The sequence below is a fragment of the Cynara cardunculus genome (assembly GCF_001531365.2).
Source record: "Cynara cardunculus var. scolymus isolate 2C chromosome LG 5, CcrdV1, whole genome shotgun sequence".
In the NCBI taxonomy this organism is placed as follows: Eukaryota; Viridiplantae; Streptophyta; class Magnoliopsida; order Asterales; family Asteraceae; genus Cynara; species Cynara cardunculus.
The window spans coordinates 29,289,687-29,313,343 of NC_037532.1; the positions used below are offsets into that span (position 1 = coordinate 29,289,687).

At 35.1% G+C, this 23,657-nt stretch overlaps 1 protein-coding gene and 1 pseudogene across 1 annotated transcript; one reads left to right on the forward strand and one right to left on the reverse strand.

Moving 5' to 3' along the window:
* Positions 1 to 10,651: 10,651 nt before the first annotated feature.
* Positions 10,652 to 11,874, forward strand: LOC112512969 (annotated as a pseudogene).
* A 773-nt stretch (positions 11,875 to 12,647) lies between these two features.
* On the reverse strand, positions 12,648 to 21,049 carry LOC112513700 (aspartyl protease family protein 1-like). The gene is made up of 10 exons (XM_025120042.1): positions 20,368 to 21,049; positions 19,151 to 19,286; positions 18,018 to 18,253; positions 16,836 to 17,060; positions 15,565 to 15,700; positions 14,581 to 14,654; positions 14,385 to 14,484; positions 14,078 to 14,135; positions 13,462 to 13,533; positions 12,648 to 13,029 (listed from the first exon to the last, which is right to left on the reverse strand). Exons 1-10 carry the CDS (start codon positions 20,673 to 20,675, stop codon positions 12,791 to 12,793), a joined length of 1,584 nt encoding a protein of 527 aa, XP_024975810.1. The 5' UTR covers positions 20,676 to 21,049; the 3' UTR covers positions 12,648 to 12,790.
* Positions 21,050 to 23,657: the final 2,608 nt, after the last annotated feature.

A 23,657-nucleotide genomic window follows, 5' to 3' on the forward strand; every position in this document is an offset into this window, starting at 1 on the left:
TTCATATTCCAATCTAACTTAAGTAAGTACTAATCCATAAAATACTATACTAATTTAAATAAACATGTTTAGCAACTTAAATGGGCTTTTAGTAAGTTGGATGTTACATTTTGTCCTTATTAAGGGGAAATTTAAGCATTTGATCAATAGCCAAAATGTTTTCATTAAAACTATGTTCTAAGTCAAAAGTTGCATCTTTTTTCTTGGATTACATTATTAGTTTATTACAAGTTTCACAGGCAATTTTATGTTTCCAAGTATACAACTAAGTAACTGTATGGTGTTCAAAAAGTATGATGTTAAGATGTTGATGGCATTTTTTGTTGTGGTTTGGAGCACTCTTTTTTGTAATCACAAAAATAATTGCTCCAGGATGTAGAAATGGCTTTCCCTAAATGAGCATCTCCATTTCAACTCAAATCTGAGGCATAGAGCCGAAAAGTCAAAATGCAAATTGAGAAACATATATTTTCACATGATATAAAACTTTGAATTGACAACGCAAAACAGGTTTGATGTACCAAAATCTAAATTATAATCTAATTGCATGATTCCTAAATGCCAGTACAAAGTTTGTTTCATTACATGTAATCAATAATACTTCGTAGTTACATGTGCATAGATCATCTTAAGCATCCACCTGAGCGGCAATTGAGCGTAAATATCACTTCCGCATTCAAAAGACATAAGAAATATACTTAGGCCAGAAAGAAAATCTACCTTTACTTCATAACCAGGGTTGTCATTCAGGGCTTCAAGCAAAAAAGGAATATTGAGCTTTGCAATCCACCGAGCAGCAGCAACCATCCCACAGCATCAGCACACACACTTGTTATCTCCTACCTTTACTCTATGGATAATTGCATTCCCAAGCCACACGTATGAGCATTGCAAGCCTATATTTTTGCAATAAAAAAGGGTTGCATTTTGATTATTTTATGGCAAAGCAAATGCTTAAAAACCCAAAATTAGTATAGTTTATGTCCTTAATCCACAACCAACATTAATCTATTGGTGGTACTTACTATGAAACTGAATGTAAGTAAAAAAAAATTCTAGCTATAAGCGGTTTGTATTCTGTATTTGAACAGCAGCACAAGTTTGACATCAAAAATCAAACTATAATTCCTTTCATGTGTTATATACCCACAAAAAAGGTGGGATTTTCTTGTCTAGGTTCTAAAGTTCTTATCTAAGCGAATGTGGCTATGGATTTGACACACTTCTCCCATACTTGATGTTTGATTGAAAATTAGAGTGTGGTTTTCAAACTTCGTACAGGAATCAAATCTAGAACACTAACTTTTTGATGAAAAATTCTATAATCCAAAAACAGCCAAATTAATCATGTTCTAGAAAGAAGGTAGAGTTCAATTTTCAGGGTGAAAGGTTGAAATTTTGGACATTTATGTACAAAACTTGAAAAGCAGACTCTAATTTCAACCAAACAACAAGTATGAGAGAAATGTGTGTTAAATCTCTAGCCAAATTCATGGGGAACTGAACTTTGGAACCTAATTTCAACCAAACAACAAGTATGAAAGAAATGTGTATTAAACTCTACAGGTTGTATGATGCAGATTCAAGCATGGAATATAACTAAAAGAATCTAACATAGGATTAGTTACTAACCTTTCCATAGAAAGAAGTGTGGAACAAACGCAAAACTTAGAACATGGAAAATTATGCTTACCTCCTCTGCTTGTATGTTTTGCTGAGGATGACAACGCTAATGGATTGAAAATATGCCAAATATATATGCATCTCAACCGATGAAATCGAATTGGGTTGGAATCGATTTTATCAAAATCTGGTGGCGATGAAAGGGTTGGAATCGATTTCATCAAAATCACTTCTCATCAAAATCTGTTTAAGATAGAAATCAAAATCAAAATTTATCTCAGAATCTTATGTGTACTTGCCATTCTTAACAGAGATTACTAACAGTGTTATTGTATGGAAATGTAAAATGAACATTTATTATAAACTTAACAGAGCTTGATCAGGAAGTCGCAGCATTGCATTCTTTCAAATCACAATCCTCGAGGCTATCAGTTCTTCACAGAAGTCATTAATTTCGACACCCTAAGAAACATAAAAAAGATCAAATAAGAAACTTCGTACCTCAAAATCCGTATACTGATAGTAGCAAATTCTCGAACTGCAAACAGAGTCAACAGAAATCGAAATCTCTTATAATATGTTTGAAGCGATAACCCAAATCGATCCTTATATTAGGGATGGCGAGAAAGTCGAATTGGGTTTAGGGATAAGATAGAAATCAAAATCTATCTCATAATCTGTTTGAAGCGATAACCCAAATCGATTTCATCAAAATATTTGGTCATGGGTTTGAAATCTATTAGGGATTTGGGTTTAGATTAGGGATGGCGATAAAATGGGGAATTTGTTTTAGAGATGGCGATAAGAAGGGATTGGTTTTTAAGGATATCGCTTTAATAGGTTGTATTATATGTTTAAAAGGTTGTTTTTAATAGTTTTTAATATTTTTAAGAGTATTAAGAGTTTTTAAGAGTTTTAGCCAAATGCTTTATAAGATAGTATATATATATATATATATACACATATATATATATATGAGTATGTGTGTGTGTTGTATATATGAATATATATACATTAATATGCATGTATGTGTTGGCATATGTGGGTGTATGTATGTAGAAAATATATATATATATATATATATATATATATATATATGCATGCAGTGGCGGACGCACGTTTAAGGGGTAGGGGGCCTGGGCCCCCAACAACATTTCAGCACCAAAGCCCAAAAAAAAAAATTTACTTGTATTTTTATTTAAGTGTTGTTTGGGCCCCCAACAATATTTGAGCAAGGCCCCTCTACTCTAACTCTAATCTCTAACCTGCACACCAGACCACCAGTCACCAGCACACTGCACACGGGAACGAGAGAGGAGGCGAGAGCCGGAGAGCGACTGAGCGAGACAGACCGCAGACGTAGAGAGCCAGAGAGGAGGCGACTGGCGACTGGCGAGACCTTGCCACTGCGACGACGACTGTCGACTGGTGCTGCCGCCTGCGACCTGCACGAGAGGAGGCGAGACCGCAAGAGGAAGTCTCGACCGACGGCGACTTGGTTCCTGGCTGCTTGCTGCCTTGTAAGTGGTAAGTAAATATTCTAAATTTCTAATTCTAATTTCCATCTTCAAGTTTTCAATTAGTAGTATTTTAGGTTATTTTTGTGGTATTTGGTAATTGGTAAATGCTTTAGGTTAGGGTTAGGTAATTTTGTGGTAAATGGTAATTGATAAATGCTTTAAGTTAGGTATTTATTTTAGGTTAATTTTGTTGGTTAATTTTATGGTAATTGGTAAATGCTTTACTTTAGGGATTTTAGGTTAATTAAGTTGGTTAATTTCTAATTTCCAACTTCAATTAGTAATTAAGTTGGTTAATTTCTAATTTCCAACTTCAATTAGTAGTTATTTAGGTTAATTTTGTGGTAATTAGTAATTGGTAAATGCTTTAGGTTAGGTATTTATTTTAGGTTAATTTTATGGTAATTGGTAAATGCTTTAGGTTAATTTTGTTGGTTAATTTTGTGGTAATTGATAATTGGTAAATGCTATAGGTTAGGTATTTTAGGTTAATTTTGTTGATTAATTTTGTGGGTAATTTTGTAGGCAATTAGGCATTTCCAAAAAAAAAATTATGCGTCCGCCACTGGTTTGCGATATGGACGGGGTCATGCATTTCCAAAAAAATTTGTCGGGAGTGCCCCCTACAATATATTTTTCTGCGTCCGCCACTGTATGCATGTGCATGTGCATGTATATGGGAGAGTTGGCTAGTTTAGCCGACTTTCCTATTTTTGGAAAGTATAAATAGGGGAAAAGGTTATCAGGCAAAAACTTCTTGTTTCATTTTGAAAATTTTGAGAGCATTTAAGAAGTGTGTTGTCTGAATATTCAAGAAGTTTTGTCATCTTCTTCAAATCTGAGTTCTTACTTTAAGGTGAGTGATTTCTAAACTTTTTTGCATAAAGTTTGTTACTGGTTTTACTTGAATGTTGTTTATTATTGGAAAGAAATCAGTATTTTAATTAAGGGTCTTTATTCGGACAAAGGGTGACCGAATTAAGTCTAAACCGGACAAAGCTTGTCCGGATTACTCTTAAACCAGATAAGAGGTGTCTGATTTATTCATAAATCGCTTAAGTGTTGTGCGATTTAGGTTGTTAGTGAGAATTTTGAAATATGTAAACCGGACTTAGGTTTTGAACGGAGAAGTATGAATACGACTAAACATTGTGCGATTTAGCCTTAAATCGCTTAAGGGTCGTGCGGATTAGTTATAAACCGATCACGTATTGAACGGTTTAGCCTTAATCCGACCATGTGTTGTCCGGATTGCCTTAAATCGGACATAAGTCATGCGGTTTAGCCTTAATTCGATCATGGGTTGTCCGGATTAGTAAATCGGACAAAAGGGACAAGTGTTGTCCGGATTGTGTATCCGGATAATTTGTCCGGATAACTTTTATTTGAAAATTTTCAAATGTTAATTATTCTAGACATTTATATAGTTTAAAATGTCTATTATTGGGTTTAATTGTGGATTTATAAAAGAGGTATTTTATATCTTTTTAAATAAAAAGATATGTTCCTACCAAGCGTRGTGACGTAAGTCTGTTTTGGTATGGAACTGGATTTTTGAGAAAATGTTTCTACCAAGCGTGGTGACTATTTTTTGGGAAACCTTCCTACCAAGCATGGTGACGTATGTCTGTTTTGGTATGGAATTGGATCTTTGCAAACTGTTTCTACCAAACGTGGTGACGTAAGTCTGTTTTGGTATGAAACTTATTTTAAGAGGTAGTTTCCTCCAGACGTGGTGACTTTTGTCTATTCTGATAAGTAACCCTGTTTTGGTAAGAAGAATAAGGGTGGCATATCAAGGAGAGGTGTACTTGGAATAAGGGAGGCATTGTCATATGTGGATATTACTATAACTGTTATTATTATCATTATTACTAATTGGATTTAATAACTTTGAATCATCATTTCTTTGTGACCTGATGAATTAAAGATATTATTCTTATTATAAATATTAATTTAGATGTTATTGAGAAGAAGAAAATGGTTTGTCATAAAGGGCAAGTATTGCCTTAAACCATTCCGTTAATATTTACAAAGGAATGGACTGATGATTTAGAGAAGCTTTGGTTACAATGTTTGTTTTATATTGGAAACGTTGGATCTTTAAGCAGATGTATTTTATCAATAGAACTGAGGTTCTTGAGTTTATTCTTTTATACATGTCATCAAGAACTGCATTATTTGAGGGTATTGTAAATATTTCTGGGAAAAATTACTTTATTATATGTTGGTATTCATTACCCTGCATTCACAAAGGAGAGATTTACTCAATAGACCCTTCTGGTCTAACCCTCATTTTTTCTGTTTTAAAATTATGCAATACAGGAATGGCGAGGTCCAGGGATATAAAAGGGAAAGGGAAAACGTGATTATTTTCCTAACTTGTTATCTGCTTTTGAAGATCAGCTTAAGATTGCTTATTTTGAAGATACATGTTGTATTACATGTGTTAGTACAAGATTTATTTTGGAAATTTTCATATGTAGATTTTGTATATATAGGAATCCTTGTACTAGTGAGACCTTATGATATAAATTATATTTCTATGTAATGATATATGTGTTATATGCAAATGTGGTATTTGGGGGTGTTACACATATAAATAATTTTTCACGTTCTTTCGGCTATGCATCATCACTTAGATTTTTTTGTAATCTATTCAATAATTAACATATGAACTTTCTTTCTTTTTTTCTTCTTACCTTCTCATAATATTTAGTTTTATTATTTGAATCGACCCAAGTTTATATAGGGTTGGATTCACGTGAGACCAGCATGTTTTCGTGAGACCCACGAGACCATTTTTTTACACTTGAAACTTCATAGCAAAACACTGTGAAGGTAAAAAAAGGTCGAATCTTCACAACAAAAGCACTGTGAAGGTTACCTTCACAGCATTGAGCTGTGAAGTTTCAAGTGTAAAATAGTGACCTCATGGGTCTCACAAAAACAGGTTGGTCTCACGTGATCCCAAGTCTCTCTCTCTATATATATGTGTATATTATTTTTAACCTCTTACAAGAAGAATCATACATAATTCAAAAGAAGTTTGACTATGATAAATCTGTTTTATTTGATAAAAAATACTCTCAATTCTATAAAAAATACTCTCAATATTTCTTATCTCTTTTATGTCCATCAATTACGTGAAATTACGTCATTTATTTACTGAGCAACAAAAAGGAAAAGATAAATAAAATAAAATAATGATTTACTTATAAATAATTGACGAGACACAGATGAATTAGAAATTTTTGAAACAAAATAATTGTATTCGTATTTGTGATGGTATTGTATAGCAGAAGGAGGTTCAAAAAAGAACAATTAAATTAAAGAACACGAAAACGGTTAAATCGCCTATGAAATCATATATGATTTTACAACTAAGGGTCGACGTAAAAGTGTGTGAACGACATGCATCGTGGCCTCCGATCATGGCCAAAGTCATATACATCAATATGTGATTTTAGTGTAAAATCACATATAACATTTTTTTTATTCTTTAATTTGATTATTGTTATTTTATAACTATGTTATCCCACACTACAACAAAATCAGGTTTATAGGACGCTCCCAATTTCTAAGCGTTCTAATAGACCTTTTCATAGGACTTAGTTTATAGGATCAAAAATAAAGTGTCCTATCTAAAGGCGTTGTAATAAGTTTATATGACGTTTTTTTTACGTCCTAATAAGTTTTTTATGACACTTTTAATATAAAGCGTCTCATTAGCAACTTTATAGGACACTATTTGAAAATTTGTCCTATAAAAACAAGTGACCTATGAAAAATTAAGTTTATAGGACATTTTCTCAAAAATGTCCTATAAAGTTTGCTAATGTGACGCTTTGTATGAAAAACGTTCTAAAAAACTTGTTAAGACATCCAAAAACGTCATATAAACTTATTACAACGTCTTTATATGGAACGCTTGATATTTTGGTCCTATAAAATGATCTATTGATACGCTTAAAGATTGAAAACGTCCTATAAACTTAATTTTGTTTTATTATGCATCAAAACTTATATAATTTGCAAAGAATTCTCCCATCACAACCAACGTGGAAAACGACAATAGATCAATGTATTATATTGGTATTTATAAATTTAAAATAAAATAAATATTAAAAAAATACATTTTCAATCAACCAACACCACCATGCGCTGTATCATCGTCCATTATTAATACCATCTGTTCAAAAATGGAACCCACATCATATTTTAGTCTACATCTCCATATTTTAATCCAAAAAGTTTATAATTTATAATAAAAAAAATTCCCATTTTATCGTGTTCTGATTATATGATCTTGCGGTGTATAAATATCAATGTTTGAAAAAAACTCGCTCTTTAACAACTTTCATGGCGTGTTGTGACTCAAGATTTGTGTTTCACATTACGTTATGTCGAAGGCATGTCACGGCGTAATGCACGGTTTTTGTTACACGATATTTGATTTTACTTATCTTTTTAATGTCTCATTTGTTAGATTTTAATATATATATATATATATATAGCTTAGTATCGTTGATTTCACTGTAACAAAATTAGGTTTATAGGACGCCCCCAATCTCTAAGAGGCTGTTTACCTAAATACTTACTCAGTAAGTGCTTGGAAGCCAATACTATAATTTATTTTTTGGGTAAGATTGTAGTATATCAAAATGATATCGTATGCAACAATATATATGGTAAGCGCTTATCCGGTAAGAGTCGTAACCCTCACTTATATGGTATGACTCTCTATTCTTATCATCGCTCTTACCAGGTAAGATTCTTGAACCTTGTCATGTTCGTCCGGTGAGGAAAATTGTTCGGTAAGCACCTAGCGGGTAAGCGTTTAGTAAACGGCCCCTAAGTGTCCCAATAAACCGCTTTATAAGACTTAATTTATAGGATCAAAATTTAAAGCGTCATATCTAAAGGCATTGTAATAAGTTTATATGACACTTTTGGGCGTTTTAACAAGTTTTTGGAGGACATTTTTAATACAAAGTGTCGCATTAGCAACTTTATAGGACACTTTTGAGAAATTGTCCTATAAACTCAATTTTTTATGGGACACTTATTTTTATAGGACAGTTTTTCAAATAGTGTTTTATAAAGTTGATAATGGGACGCTTTATATTATAAGTGTCTTAAAAAACTTATTACGATGTCAAAAAACGTCATATAAACTCATTGCAACACATTTAGATAAGACACTTTATTTTTTTGATCCTATTAAACTAAGTCCTATAAAAAAGTTTATTAGAACGCTTAGAATTTGAGAGTGTCTCATAAACCCGATTTTGTTGTAGTGTTTATCGAGTAATCATAGAAAAATACATTTATGTATATAACTTTATATATGATATAGAGATTTGTCGTCATAAATCACGTCTTAGAAATGTCACGACCTTGTCGTGGCTTCCAAAACTTGAGGTTTGACATCACCGCGGGTTATTGGTTACAACGTTTGGAGCTTTTTTGAAAAATTGTGAAAGTTGAAGGGTTATTTTAAAAAGTTGTGTTAAAATATCCAAATGTTTCTACCACCTCATATTTAAAAAAAAAGTTTATATGTATCTTTTTTTGCTCTGGTTCGAGAAAGCAAAAAACCAAAGAAGGAAGAAGAGTCTGATTTTGTATTCTTGATTGGATTATTTGTTGTTGTTAACACTTTCATATATTTGTGATCATAAGGTGAGTTTTACTTTGAAAACATTATTTAATGTGTTTTTGGGTGAAAAAACCGTAAGGTTTCATACGTGAGTATGTGATGATTAGCATAAATTTTTTGATATGATTTTATTATCTGATTGTAATAAGGGTGGCATAATCAGAAGATGGGTATTTTTGGTAATAAGAGTGGCATAATCAGGAATTAAGTTAGGTATACTGGGATAAGGGTAGCATAATCAAATTCTGGAAAATGATGATCTTATGATCATGGGAATCTGTTATCGCATCAGTGTGAAGAGATGAGGTTGATTTCTATCGCTTGTGTGTGATGCGATGAAATTAGGATGAAAATTGAAGTGTTATTTGTCGCATCATTGAGATGCGACATGTTGAGTTTATCGCATTAGTATGGTGCGAGAAGTTATTGTTATCGCATATTTATGGTGCGACAAGTGTGTTTATTGCATCTATTGGATGCGATAAGTTGGGGTGATCGCATCCTTGAGATGCGACAAATTGAGGTGATCACATCCCTGAGGTGTGATAAGGGAGTTATAGCATGTGTATGATGCGACAAATTTGGGTTATCGCATCAATGAGGTAAGATAAGATTGGTGTATTATATATTTGATGCGACAAATTGGTATGTTTAATGAAACAATTTTGATACCACAATGGGTTTGATGCGATAAGATGAAGTCGTCTCATCTATATGATGCGACAAAGAGGTTTATTTTAATAAAACATTGTTTATTGTTATTTATACAAATATAGGCTTTCTAAAAGTGTTTTGGTGATTTTCACCTTTAACAGCAATCAAAAGGAATTTCTCATTAGACCTCATGGTTTAACTCTCATTTTTTGTTTTAAAATATGCATTATAGGTCGGGCACAATTGGAGAATAAGAAAAAAGGGAAAATGTGAATATATAATGATTGCTTTACATACGTGGATTTTGGAAGATGTTACATTACTTGTACTTGAGAACTTATTATGTTTACAAGTCTTGTACTGGGTTTATATGGAAAAAAATTGTAGCTTCTTTTGTAATGTAGCAAGTTGTACATTTGGAACCAGTGTGTAATTATTTGAATTTCAAGTTATATAAAATATGTGGATTATATACAAATGTAAAATGGGGTGTTACACGCTGCAACGCTCACGCTATTAAGAACCGGCCTTGGGGTTTTCTCATGCCTGGGTGAAAAGGCTAAATAATGCCCCCACTACTTAGAGTTTGATCCTACCAATTCTGACCAAAAGAATAATAAACTTTTAAATATTGTCATATGGTTTTTCAAATAATATTTTTTAGTTTTGTTTTATTTTAGATAAATAAATATTATCATAAAAACAAGACAAAAGTTGAAAAAAGAAATATAAGAAAGAAAACATGAATCGGTAAGAAAAGTAATAAAATTAAAATAGGAGAAAAAACATCAATAGGCATAAATAGTTTAAGGGGCCGTTTACTAAACGCTTATTCAGGTAAGTGCTTACCAAGTCAAATTACCTCACCGGATGAATATAGTACGGACCAAGAATCTTACCCAGTAAGAACGAGACAAGGACCAAGAGTCTTACCTAGTAAGTGAGAGTGACGACTCTTACCAGCTTGCCGCGTAAATTGTTACATGCGATGTCGTTTTGGTGGACTAAAATCTTACCCGATAAGTAAATAGTAGTGTTAAATTTTAACGGTAAACACTTATAGAGTAAGTATTTGGTAAATGGTCCCTAAGTGGTAATGAATGTTTAGTTATATTTGGGGTTCAAGGTTTGATTCGGTGTGGTCATTACTTTGAATTTTTTTTTTTTTAAGTAATAACACCATTTGGCCTAAATGATGCCCTTTGGAGTCAAAAAAAGTGCATGGAGTGAAGAAGAAGACGACAAGTTACGAGCATATATTCAGAGATATGAGCAACTTCTCGAGTTTTTGAACGTTTCGAATTTTCGATATTAAATTTCCGTTCGTTGGTTTTTGGTTTCTTAGTCTTTCAAGAAGCAGCAAGAATTGAAGGTTGAGATGGATGCATTATCTTCGTCCAGATATAAAACACGGAAATTTTACAAAAGAAGAAGACTGTCTTATTGTTAATTTGCATAACGAACTTGGCAACAAGTAAGTTCACGTACATATGGTACAAATTAATCGGGTTTTTTTCGTAATTGTGGATAGAGGTAGATCCTGAAAAGTTTCCGAGAAGGCAAAGGAATAATTAACGTAATATAAAATAAAGCAAACTTCATATGTATAAAAGTACGGTTTAATTAAAATGACATAAGTGGTTTTTTCCCATTTTTCTGTTGTTAGAAGAAGTATTAAAAAATAGCCAAAAGGATTCGATGTTATAACATGTAATGCTATATGTAATAACACTATTCGTAGCTTGTAACATTTTTTGTTAATTTAGGGGAGCGCGAGTCAAATTAAAGTTGTTGTAACTTTAAGACCACTAATTTTTTTTTCCCTTAGGTTGTTACTGAATCCGCACCTGACTGTAGATGTACGGGTCAATTTATGCTCACCTCGACTAATCCTATTATGCCCCGAAGATAACAGCCCGTGAGAAAACTTGAACTGATGACCTGTGGGACTCAAGTTTTATTTTGGAAAGTTGCTAATAAAACTTTCATCGTATTTTAATTCATAGATGGTCTGCAATGGCTGCAAAGTTGTCGGGAAGGAGCGATAACGAAATAATGAATCGTTGGAACACACATCTGAAGAAACTAGCGCAAGAAGACGAGATGATTGTGTTGGAAAAAGAACACGTTGGATCCATCAAACACCCGAAAGAAAATTCCCATATGGAAGTGTTCCAGGAAGGTGAAAACTTCTTCGCAGGATCTTCAGATTCGCCATGGTGTTCTTTGGGCACTGAGCTATTGTCGTATTGGATGAGTGGATCGGATTACATAGTTTCAAGCAATGTTGCGCTACAAACTTCTTATTACAAATCCGCTGGAGATTTTTGGAGCGAGTCGTTTTTATGGGACATCACGTCTTCGATTGATAATATGTTCACATTCGGATTTAATCGACGGTTATATGTCTCGTGATCAATCTTCATATCAGGGTGTTACGACAAGCGATCATTTCTCATGGTCAACGTTTGATTCATATTTTCAATACAACAATGAGCGCATAGATTGGTCTTTTGAAGTTGATGCTCGATCGAGATAGAAGAATACAAGTAACGAGAATCATGTGATGTTTAGATTTCTGCAAAATATCCTTCAGAAAGAATGTTTCAAAATAATATAAGGTCACTTATTTAAGTTAATAAAATATTTATCATGTGTCCATCATAACGGCGAATTCAAAAACTTACGTGACTGGAAGCCTTAAGGGTATAAGAAAATCCGAAATCAGTAACTCAACCGAACCACAACGGTTTCTGGTTATCCGGTTTGTGGATTTAACGGTTCGATTAATCAAATAAGTTGCGTTTCAATTTATACAATTTTCTTCTAGATGAATTGGTTTGAGCATATATAAAATTAACATTTGGTAAATTTATTTATCTTTAAACTAAAATAACAAAACCATCAGCTAACGTTATCATTGTAGCATGAATGCAAGAACTAACGGTAACAAAACAATCAATGTGCATAGGAATGACTGTCAAGCGAGGGAGTGAGGGGTTTAATCGAAACAGGTTGGGCCACTTGGGGGAACCGTCCTAAATGATTGGGGGAACTAAGAACATGAGTAAAAAACTCATTTGATTTTCCCGTTAAAGAAGCCCTTAAGGAAGGTTCCATCATATATACTGGTTTGATGAACCGTATCTGGCTGATAACGCCAATCGGAAAAAAGAAAAATAGAAATTCTCAAATTCACTTCGATTCACCGAGTACAGAACAAGTGGGGTATCGGTCGTTCCTGAGCTTTCTTTGAACTACGACTATGGCTATTCACAAATCAAAGCTACAGGCACACCAAATCAACCCAAAAAAAATGAAACGGAACAATTCAAACAAAAAACCCGAGAGAAATAACTACAATCAAAGAATGAATAATAAGAGCGTGAATGCAATTATGAGTCGAATAACAAAAATTTAAATTGTACGATGACGCAACAGAACTTTGTGCTCCGATTTTGGTTCTGGTTTCGGTCCCTTCGCCTTCTAGCCCAGCAGCAACGGCAGGAGGAACCGTGTCGGTGTTCAATGGCTTTGATGGGGAAACAGTTGTGTTATCAACGTCATAACCTACAAAACAACAAATACATCATCTCGTTATATCCTTGGTTGCTAAACATCGGTCACATACAAGTCAACATTTGACTTCCAAGTGTTGTAATATATACTCCCGTCCCGTGTAACTAGAGATGCACAAAGAAGCCCGAAGCCTGGCCAAAAAATCCTGCGCCTAGGCTCAGGCCCGGGGGGAAAGCCCAATCAGGCCAACAATTTTTCAAGGCCCGGTTAAATCCCTTCCTCAAAAGCCTAATAAAGCCCTGGCCCGGGGCTTATTTGCTTTACTGAAAACAGGCTTGGAAGGCTCAGGCCTTGTGCAACCAAACCGACCCAGTAAACCTTTGTGGAAAGCAGAGGTCAGGGGTCAGATGTACCCAGACATGTCCTCTACCCTAAAGAGTAGAGCGGTTGTCTCCATGAAAATGAGTCATAACAGGCACTTACAACTAGATTTCTTCCAGCCAAGAACAAGTTTCTCTCTATCAAATACAATACGGTAGCCGGTCATGAAGTTTTCTGCAAGAAAAAGATTAACATCAAATTGCGAAGAAACCGTATAAAACTACCAACGGTTAGGGAGAAAACATCAAGGTACAAAAGTTGCAACTTGGTCAAAGTCAACATGTGAGTTGAAGTCGCATCGCCTGTTTCTGTGCAAGTAATAGATACAATTCGCGTATGGATATAATTTGGAACCAGGCGAGTTGTGTTAGGTGATTTCCGTCAAGTCGTATATTAGATCTCACGAGTTTTATTACTCCCTCCTTCACAAAATAAATGTCCAAATGAAAAACGCACTGTGTTTTACACTTTTTATTACTCCCTTTGAACTAATTACCGTTCTAATCATCATTTTGCATATTTTAGTGTTCTTTTTTACATTTTTAGCATGCATACCAGTTAATTCACAACAAAAACTACAAGTATGATGGTTAATATTTGTAGCATCACCAGATAGGATGCCTTGATTTTAAGATGACAACACTTTTATCTACAGTTTCTAAGACTATCGAACACATAAGCAACAGAAAAGTCACAAGCCAAAAATTGAAAGACTTACGTCCAATTATGCTCATTTCTTCGTTCTTGATAACTGCCAGACAATAAATAACCTCTGGCTGCAATATACAATAAGCAAAATATAGTAAGAACTATGGTAAATCAAACGAAGCCAGGATATCCCACATGGAGGTGGGGTCTGCGGAGGGTAAGATGTACGCAGACCTGACCTCTACCCCAATGAGTAGAGCAAATGCTTCCATGAATACCCCCGGCTTGTGAAAAGTGTGACGAAGAGACAGATATTATAAAGATAGAACTACGGATGTTTTCAAGAAAATGAAATAAGATAGAAAGATGAGACTTACGTGCGTGGGGAGAACAATTACAGGATCATAGATGATAAATTGACCGTCGCCTTTCATGGTCAAGCAAATATCCGGGATCAGACTGGTATTTGCATCAGGACTACACAAGTGATATGAAATAAAAAAGAAAATAATTTGGTTAAAAATAAATATAAAACAACGAAGAACAAGTACGAAATGGGACTAGAAAGAAGACCTCATAGCATAACAATATTCAAAAGGGATCCTTTTATCGGTTAGCCGTCGTGAATCCTTTGTTTGTGCATGAAACTGCATAAAAAGAGCAAAAAGATTTTTCCTTCAAATTTACCACCTCTATTGATAAGTTGAACTCAAAAAAAAATTCAACCCCATGTAAATGCGGTTCTTCTTAATACCTCATATACGCCAATTTATAAATAATGCAAGGGGCGAGAAAGATCAACAGTCACATCAAAAAAATTCAGCTGCATTTGACCAAATCTTGCATGAAGTAGTTGTGTACCCTATGAGAAAGACTGTATTAGGGTGCGCTTGGTACGCGAGACAGGATGGGACAAGACAAAACAAAAATTTGTTGTCCCACGTTTGGTGCAACATTAGACTCAGGCAGGACAGGACTAGAGATGCACAAGGCCTGAGCCCGGGCCTTTAAAGCCCGTTTTCAATGATTAAAGAAAAAGGCTGGGGCCGGGCTGGGCTATGAGGTGAAGGAGCGCCCAGTCGGGCTTTTTCAGGCTGGACTTAATCGGATTTTTTCATGCCAGCCTTTTTGGACCGTGCCTACCACCAAAATTTTGGCCTGATCCGGCTCTGAGGCCTGGCCCAGACCACGCTTCAGGCTTGGGCTTTCTTGTTCATCTCTAGACAGGACTAACAAGTTTGGTAAATTACTAAACTACCCATGTCAAACTAAAACCCAAAATCCTTCCACAATTCTTCCACCCGCTTACCTCACCCTCGCCCGCTCAGTCCTGTCCAGTCCCGTCTGTGTACCAAACGCACACTTAAAGTACAAATATTCAGCAGGAAGCACCAAAAATACATGTTGTAAAACACTATTTCCCACATGGAACAGCTTCATGCAATATTTGAATTTGTTCAAAACTTGTGTAGCAAACACTGATGCAACAAATAAGATAGGTGAAGGAGGTACCAGAATAATAATAAACCTAAAGTTTTAATCTTTTCGATTGCTTACCATCTTTGTCAGCCTTGTGTAGTGTGGCTCAACAAGATAGGTGAAGGAGGTACCAGAATCGAAAAGCGCAGTGAAACTCGAGTTGATAAGAGCTGCACCAACACGAAGTTGTGTTGCTGTGATAGTATATGTTGGGCTGCATATGATAAACAAACTTTAAAAGTGAACTACGGAGGATAAAAATTGCAACTAAGGGGTGCTGGTTGTTAAAAGAAACTTGGCAAGCCCAAACCAACCAAGCTGGTTCATTTGATTGTGTAAGCCAAGCTAGGGATTGGTGTGGCTCAGGTTCAGCAACTCAATGAGCTTAGCGTATTGAATGCGGTGATCAAACCAAGTATATAAGAACCATACTCATTAATATTTGTTTCATCCTACTTGTCTCGGTTTTCTCAGATACTATGAAACAAATTGATGGTAACTTTTTAGAAATAGTCATTTGTAGTTTTATTTTAAGGGTTTACTTTAGTTTTATATGAGTGCATATTACCTGAGCCAAAACTAAAGCCTATAGGAGCCAATAAGATCCAAGGTTATACAAGCTTATATGAGCCTATAGAAAGGATAGCTAAGCTGAACCGAGCATCAGCTTTCCTAACTTGGCAAGCCAGAGGCAGAGCTCAAATCTGTCTATATTTTCATGATCTGAGCAAGCTCGTGCTCGGCTTTATCCAAATACACGCCTAATTGCAACAAACAATTTAGAGCCAAAAGGAAAGAACTTATGACTTGACTTAATCCTCAAGGCCCGTTTTGGTTTGCGGGATTTGGTGGTATAGTGAAATTGGATTCCATTCCAGTCCCGTGTTTGGTTCAAAAGGAAGTCCGGGATTCGCTGGATTTCAGTGAAATCCCACAAACATTGGAGTTAGAAATCCAATGGGGGTAGTTGGTATTTCACGGGTAGGATTTGTTTGTAATTATGTTTTAAAGTATATTAAGAACATCCATTTTGTAATAATCAATTAATAAAAGGTAATTTAAATATTTTTATAATTAGTTGTATTTTGTTTTTAAAAATATCGACAAAAATGGAATTCAATTCCATTCCAATACTACAAACCAAATACACCAAAGATTTCAAATGCTTCCACGATATCCAAATCCCTCAAAAACATTCCGTCAAACCAAAGGGTAGCTCAACTGATGAGACCTGGGTTTCCTCCTCAATGTTCACCGCTTTGAGCCTGGTCAGGGCCACTAGAGGTTTGTCTGGCTGTTAACTTCAAGGCCCCACAGATTATAAAAAGAAAGAATTTGATTTGACTTACTGTGATGCATCAAAACTAAACGGCGTCTCTTCTTGATAGATGCTGCCTTTATCACCAAAACTAATCCTGCCAGATCCATCATGTCCAAAACACATAGAGAAAGAATCTGCTATGAAGCGTTCTTTTGCTAACAAACTAGGAACTGATATTTTCTCCATACCAAGCCCAAACAGACCATTTGGGGCTGCAATATGTAGAAACGAACCACTTTGTACCTGCCCACATCTGCAAATTCCGAAAGCACAGTTGTAATCAAGCACCAAGATTTACAAATAACTCATTATGTATGCATGTATGTGTAATAATCACATGTGTATGTATGTGTATATACACATGTGTATGTGCGTATATGTTTGTATAATGCTTACTGCTTCCCGTTGAATTTCCATTGTTGAATATATAGAATCAATTTTACCAAGTTTGAAAAAGTAAGCATATTATAGAACGATTTTTTTATATCTTGCCTCGGTTTCCAATAACTGAAATTTGTACTTTTTGAATGGTTTTGCTTGAATTTTATCTAGGACTATGTATTTCATGTAAACAAAATCCTAGCAACCTCCAAAAAAATTGGACAACTTTTTCAAAAGCCAGAGGTCTTCATGGAAACAACTCTACCCCCTGGGGTAGAGAAAGTGTTTGCATACATCATACCCTCTCCATACCCTACTCCGAGTGGATATACTGGGTATGTTTGGTTTGGTTACAGTAGACCAAGGTTAGAAAATAAAAAAAAGCCTCGTAAAAACCCAATCCGTGAATCGCGAAGGTTTCAATGTGTAGGTGGTTTGTAATTTTTCCTAATGTAAACTTGGTTGTTGGGTCCAACATAATGCAAAAACCGCAACCTATATGAACAAATTTAGAATAGGACTGTAAGTCCAAGTACGAAAACCTTTTAACTCTTTTAGGTAGAGGTCAGGTCTGCAGGCATCTTCTCCCCTCCTCCACCCCAACAACCGTGGAGCGGGTGGGATCTACTGGGCATTGTTTGGTCTCGTTTGGCTAGTCTCATGTATGTATATCCCTAAAATTGGGAAGATATACTTGTAACCATGTGCATAAATAGGGTTATTTCTAATCATTAATAAAGTATACAATCAAGAACATAAAACGCAATCAATGAGCAAGACCATTATTAAATACTTAAATATGGACACACAAGTGTTATCAGGAATTTACCCAAAAGTGACAAATGCATTAACAATTTTTCGGTTGCCATCATCTGTTTCCAAGTGAAGAAAATCCTCCATCAAGATTCCTGAAGTTGAAGTTTGAGACGAGACGTAAGATGACGAATAGGAGCACGTGCTGACTGTTCCGCTTCCAGGACAGCTGGCAGTACACATCCGGTGGTTGCAAGTAACCTTTTTGCCCGTTGATGATTCCTTTGGGTTGTATATGCTCATGTTAAATTTCTGCATATATATGAGATCAAATATATCAATTGCATTATAGTTATAAAGAAATGGACCCAAACTTCTATCTTGGAAATCCCACATCGGCTTCATATAGACCATCAAACCTGTATATGTATGTAGGAATCTTCCTTCTCTCTATAAGGGCTCTTTTAGAGAGATTCAAAGGGAGGCGAAGGATCGTGTGAGAAAGAGAGTTAAAGTCAGAAGCATAAGAAGGGATCTGGACCCTTGATCACCTTTAATCTCAACCCATCCATGAATCGCGCTTGATACGGGGATTGATCCAGTGGATCTCGGTGCATCTCATCCTAATGTGCATCCAAGGGTGGAAATCCCTTCTTACGCTCCTCACATTAACTCTCCTTCTCACCAGAACCCAACCTTTCAAAGGGATTCTAAATATCCTCACATGGTATCAAAGTCAGAGGGCGGGTTCCGTTAGGAACCTAAATTTCATTAGGAACCCGAGAACCGCCTGCAACACAAGATGAATATTCATCTATTGCGTATCACTCATCCAGGGACTCGACACACTCATTCGCCTCCATTCTCGGGGGCACTGTCTAGACTCCATTTCACAAGATTAGAATTTTTTTTAAACATGATACTTAAGAACGACATACATTTCCAATATAACGCTATTAACATTTAAAAGTTTCATATTGTACTTAAATCAAAATTAACATTATATATTCCTAAAGTGGAAATGTGTCTCTTTTTCATAGAACGAACTATAAAAGGAACGGTATCCTAATAAAAATCTCAGCAGAAGTTGTCATTTTTTTATTAAAACAAAGAGTTATTAGATCTAAATTCTTCACATGTGAAAAAAATGTAACCTTTCATGCAAATAACTTGACTAAATCATGAAAAGAAACAAAAATGATAACATACAGCGCTAAAAGGTGTGTTATCAATTGAGGCACATCTGCTGCACTCGCATGGCACCCAAAATAGATCACTCCCAGTATCAAGCGCCACCAAAAACTTCTGGCCCGGTGTCCCCAGAGAAACCGTTGTGTAATGCAAACTAATTAAACCAGAAAATACATTGTGTTAATAGAAGGCGTCATCAATAACATATTCTTTTTTTGTGTAATTATGCATTGTGTTGTTTGATAAACAAGTTGAACACAACAACCATACGTCACTCCTTCAAAGGGTACTCCATCTTTGGGGGAAAAACTCTCAAATAACTTTCAACAATCAAATGAATTGTGATCAGACTCGGAACTTGCACAAAGTTTTAAATCAAACAAACCCAGTATATCCCACTGAAAAGTAGCGTCTGAGAGGGGTATCATGTATGCAGGCCTCACCTCAAACACTAGAATCGAGAGGATGTTTCCGTTAAGACCCTTGTGTACGATTGATACATCCTGTTCTCAATTGAGAGAACAACGAGAGATAGAAAAGAATAGAGAGAATTTTAGTGACGGAAAGTTCTTTACTATTTTGATGCCTTTCTACAGGAGTAGGAGTTCCTATTTATATCTGAAAACTACAATCAAACAGAAAACTAAAAGGAGAGTTTGGTTATAACAACTCTAACTCCCTTATCAACGATGCAAAGGTATGTGCAAGCAGGAAATATAACAGGTAATCAAGAAAAATAACAGGTAAAATAACGATTTGATGGCGTGCAGGCAGACAATGTAATCAGGTAAAACATGTAATACAAGTAAAATAACAACTCAATGGTGTAATCAGGCACAAACTAATCTGTTTTCAAAGGAAATGAAAAAGGACATCATTGTGACCAAAATGGCATCTTGTGGAACTCCAAGGGGAAGGCTGCATTCACACAACTTCCTTCCCAAAAGTCACAAATCCATGGAGTTTTGGTGCACCGAGTTTGGTGGGGTCACAATGAAACCAATGATAACTACACTAACTGCTAATATCTAAAACAATGCATATTAATTTGAAGTGGAAAAGAGAACAGTTTTGCAATCAAATCCCAATGGGGACTGGTTTAAACCCTAATCAATGAAAACTGGACAAAAAGAATTCACATTCAAGATGATAAACAAGAAAGCTGGAACAGAAAAAAACCCTAATCAATAACTCAAAGACAAGCAATAACGATGATGAATTAGCAAAATACATACAATCCCAGTGATTTGATGCGTAAACTGGAATTCCCGTCGGAGAAAGTGAGCCGTTGTTCACCGGAATCTGATAATCCCCGGCCTCGGAACACCCTGTCGTGGTCGGCCAACTGAGAATAGAACTCCACACTACCTGTGGACGGAAAATCACCGGCGGAGAGCTTGTTAATGCTTTCCGACCACTTCTTCACCGGCTCGGAGAACCGGTGGTGCATCTTCAACGTAAACACACTCGCATAGCAGTTCTTTATGAAATTATTGCCCCAAATTGAAAGAAAAGTGATCAAGAAAACCAAAAACGATTGCATTTCTACTTCTTTGAGGTGGGTATTGTCATTTAGTTTGAAATAAATTGAGGGTTTGTCAAGATCTGTAAATCGGAGGTTGAGAAAAGATATCGGTGGGGTAGTGACGGTTGAAGAGAACTATTGATGTTCTTATTTTACTTCGACTTCACTTGAAAGGATACTATGATTGCAGTTAAATCCTCAAATCTTTCTGAAAATACCCCTAAATGTAACTTTTTTATCAAATATTCTTCAGAAAGATACGGATTGAATCAAGAAACGCAATGAATCGAATGAAAACCCAGCAGAATCGTAGCAAATGTTTGTGTTTTTCATCGTAATTTTTTCTTATTTTTTGCTTTGATTGATTGATTCCTTGTTAACCGATGTTGTCGAGAATTTAAGAATTTATTGGACCGTTGTCATGATGTTTCTGATACGTTGGTTGTCTCGTACCTTTTGACCCACCTTCATCAACCATGGATGCATATATCAAGTAACCCGTTACCCAACCCGACAACACAATACAAAAATTTGTTTTTTTACACGATATTAGATTGGAATTAGGGATGAGCAGCGCAACCGGGTACCCACTTGCAGAATCAGAACTACCTTGAAACTGTCGGTTTTGGAACTGGAACCGATATGAGTGGTTCCGGTTCCTAAAATATGGAACTGATTGAGAATGGTTCCGGTTCTCAATTTTTCGGAACTGTTACCTGCTGGGTACCCGTAGGGACCGGTTCCGGGACCGGGTAAACGGTTTTTTTCAATAAAAATTAATTTTTTTAATAAATTTAAATTAGGTCAATAACTTAGAACTATAGATTCAAAACTTGAGATAAAATTATTCGTATTTTTTCAAATTGTGTGTTTAATTGGATTCGTATTATGTCATTGTTAAACTTTGAACGTTTACAATTATAGTATGTAATCGTTAAACTTTCAACATTTATTATTAGTCTATTATGGTTTGTAATCGTTAAACAATATTTGTAACCATTATTCCGTATAATTTGTATTCTTGTTATTTATTTAGTATTTTGGCAATGTTGTATTTTTTATTTCTAAATAAAAAATTTTAATATTTTATGAAGCGGGTACCCGGAACCGGTTCCCGGCGATTCCAGTTCCGGTTCCAAAAATTCAAGAACCGCTCTAACCGGTTCCGGTTCCAATATCTCAAGAACTGCCGGTTCCGGTTCCTATCAAATTAGGGCAGGTACATGTCTATGCTCACCCCTAATTGGAACTAATCAAAGACATGAGTAATGCAAAAAATGCATTTTTCGGATGAAAATAAATGAGATGAGACAAGATTGGTAAATTACTAAACTATACATGTTCAATTATCCCTAAAACATTTCACACTTTTTTTACGCGTCTACCTTACTCTCATCAATCCAATTTAATACTATTTGCATGGCAAACGCATCCTAAAAGATGGAATGGTTTTCTAAGAGTTTTTGAAAGTCAGATAGTTCTAACGGCATGGTCGTTTTAAAAGTTGAATAATTAACCGTTTTCAAAAGTGGAATAATTTTAGTAATGACTTTTAAAGTTTAGACATCTGACTAAAGTTAAAGTAAAAACGGTTTGTTATTTTCTACGAGTTGCGATAATCAAGATATGATCATTTAATCTAAATCCGCAGCCATAACGTTAGCCACTCTTTTTGGGTTGGGTTTAAGGGGTCATTTAACAAACATTTATCGGTAAAATTCAATACTATCACTTACTAACAGCGTAAGATTTTAGTCAACAAAAAGGGCATCATATGCAACAATTTACCTGGTAAGAGCTATTGCCTTCACCTACCGGATAAAACTCTCGGTTGTTGTCTCGCTCTTACCGGGTATGATTCTTGATACTTGTCATATTCACCTGGTAAGGTAATATAACTTAGTAAATGTTTACTCAAGTAAGCATTTGATAAACGACCTCTAACTATAATATATTTTACTTTTTTATGGTATGTAATATAAGACGATGAAAGAGGTGGATGGTATACAAAGCTTCTTGTGCCATTTGTAAATGGTGGGACATGAAATCGTGATGCTCGTAGCGATTGTATTCCCGAAAAAATTGTGTTTGCGTTTCATTTTTCATTTATTTATACGAGATATCGAATCCTAAATCAAATCTTCGATTACAACATCATCTCTAAACGTCTTCCATCCCATCCAACCCATAGTTGTTTGTCGATAGATTTGCATAGTTGACTTTATGAAACCGGATAACGACTGTTTGGGTCCTCCACGTCGCATAATAGCATTAGAAAATCAAAATCTCGACCTTAAATAGGCACCGAATTGATAGGGGTATTTCCGACTTTATGTATTAGCTTTACCGTAAACAGGTTCCTACGCACCTTAAACAGAACCTCTACTCTTTGAGACAGATGACAGATTTATGTACATCTTACTTTCAAATTTTACTTTTGATTGAGATATATTTGGGAAAATTAGGGGAAATAGTCATTTTTAGTAACCAAATTCATCTCTTAGTCATTTCTCTTTCCTAGATTATTACTACATTTGCAAGTGGCACCTTCATAAGTTGCGGAGGTAGCTAAAAGACAACAAAAATTCACGTTTTATCCACGCACCTCCGCAAGTGGGTGAAAAGTGAAAAACAATCGTTTTTTTAACTCCTCACAAGCTGAGGAGATGTCACTTGCAAAGGTAGTGATATTTTATAAATTTCCCTAAAGAAATGGCTAAGAGATGAATATTATGATCATTCCAGGTACATAAGAGTTTGATTGATTTGTTATTTTTTTCATTTGACTTGTCAAAAAATTTAGTTTTGTTTTAGACAGTTCATAGTTTGTTTTCTCTGTAAAAAATCCTGAAAAATGAGGTTTTTAATAAAATTATGTAAAATAAAAGATATGTATTATATTGATTATAGTGTTAATTATATATAGAGTTTGATTTTAGATTAAATAAAAAATTGATTTTATATATATATAACTATAATTTGCTTCTATCTTTTATACCC

What these genes read in the sequence shown, in the direction of transcription:
- LOC112513700 (XM_025120042.1), bottom strand. Translation starts at nt 20,675, where the DNA reads ATGCAATCGTTTTTGGTTTTCTTGATCACTTTTCTTTCAATTTGGGGC. An exon ending in TTTAGTTTTGATGCATCACA is followed by an intron (nt 15,701 to 16,835) that starts GTAAGTCAAATC and finishes TATCATATGCAG; the next exon opens with CCCAACATATACTATCACAG. An exon ending in ACACAAGGCTGACAAAGATG is followed by an intron (nt 14,655 to 15,564) that starts GTAAGCAATCGA and finishes CTTTTTATGCAG; the next exon opens with TTTCATGCACAAACAAAGGA.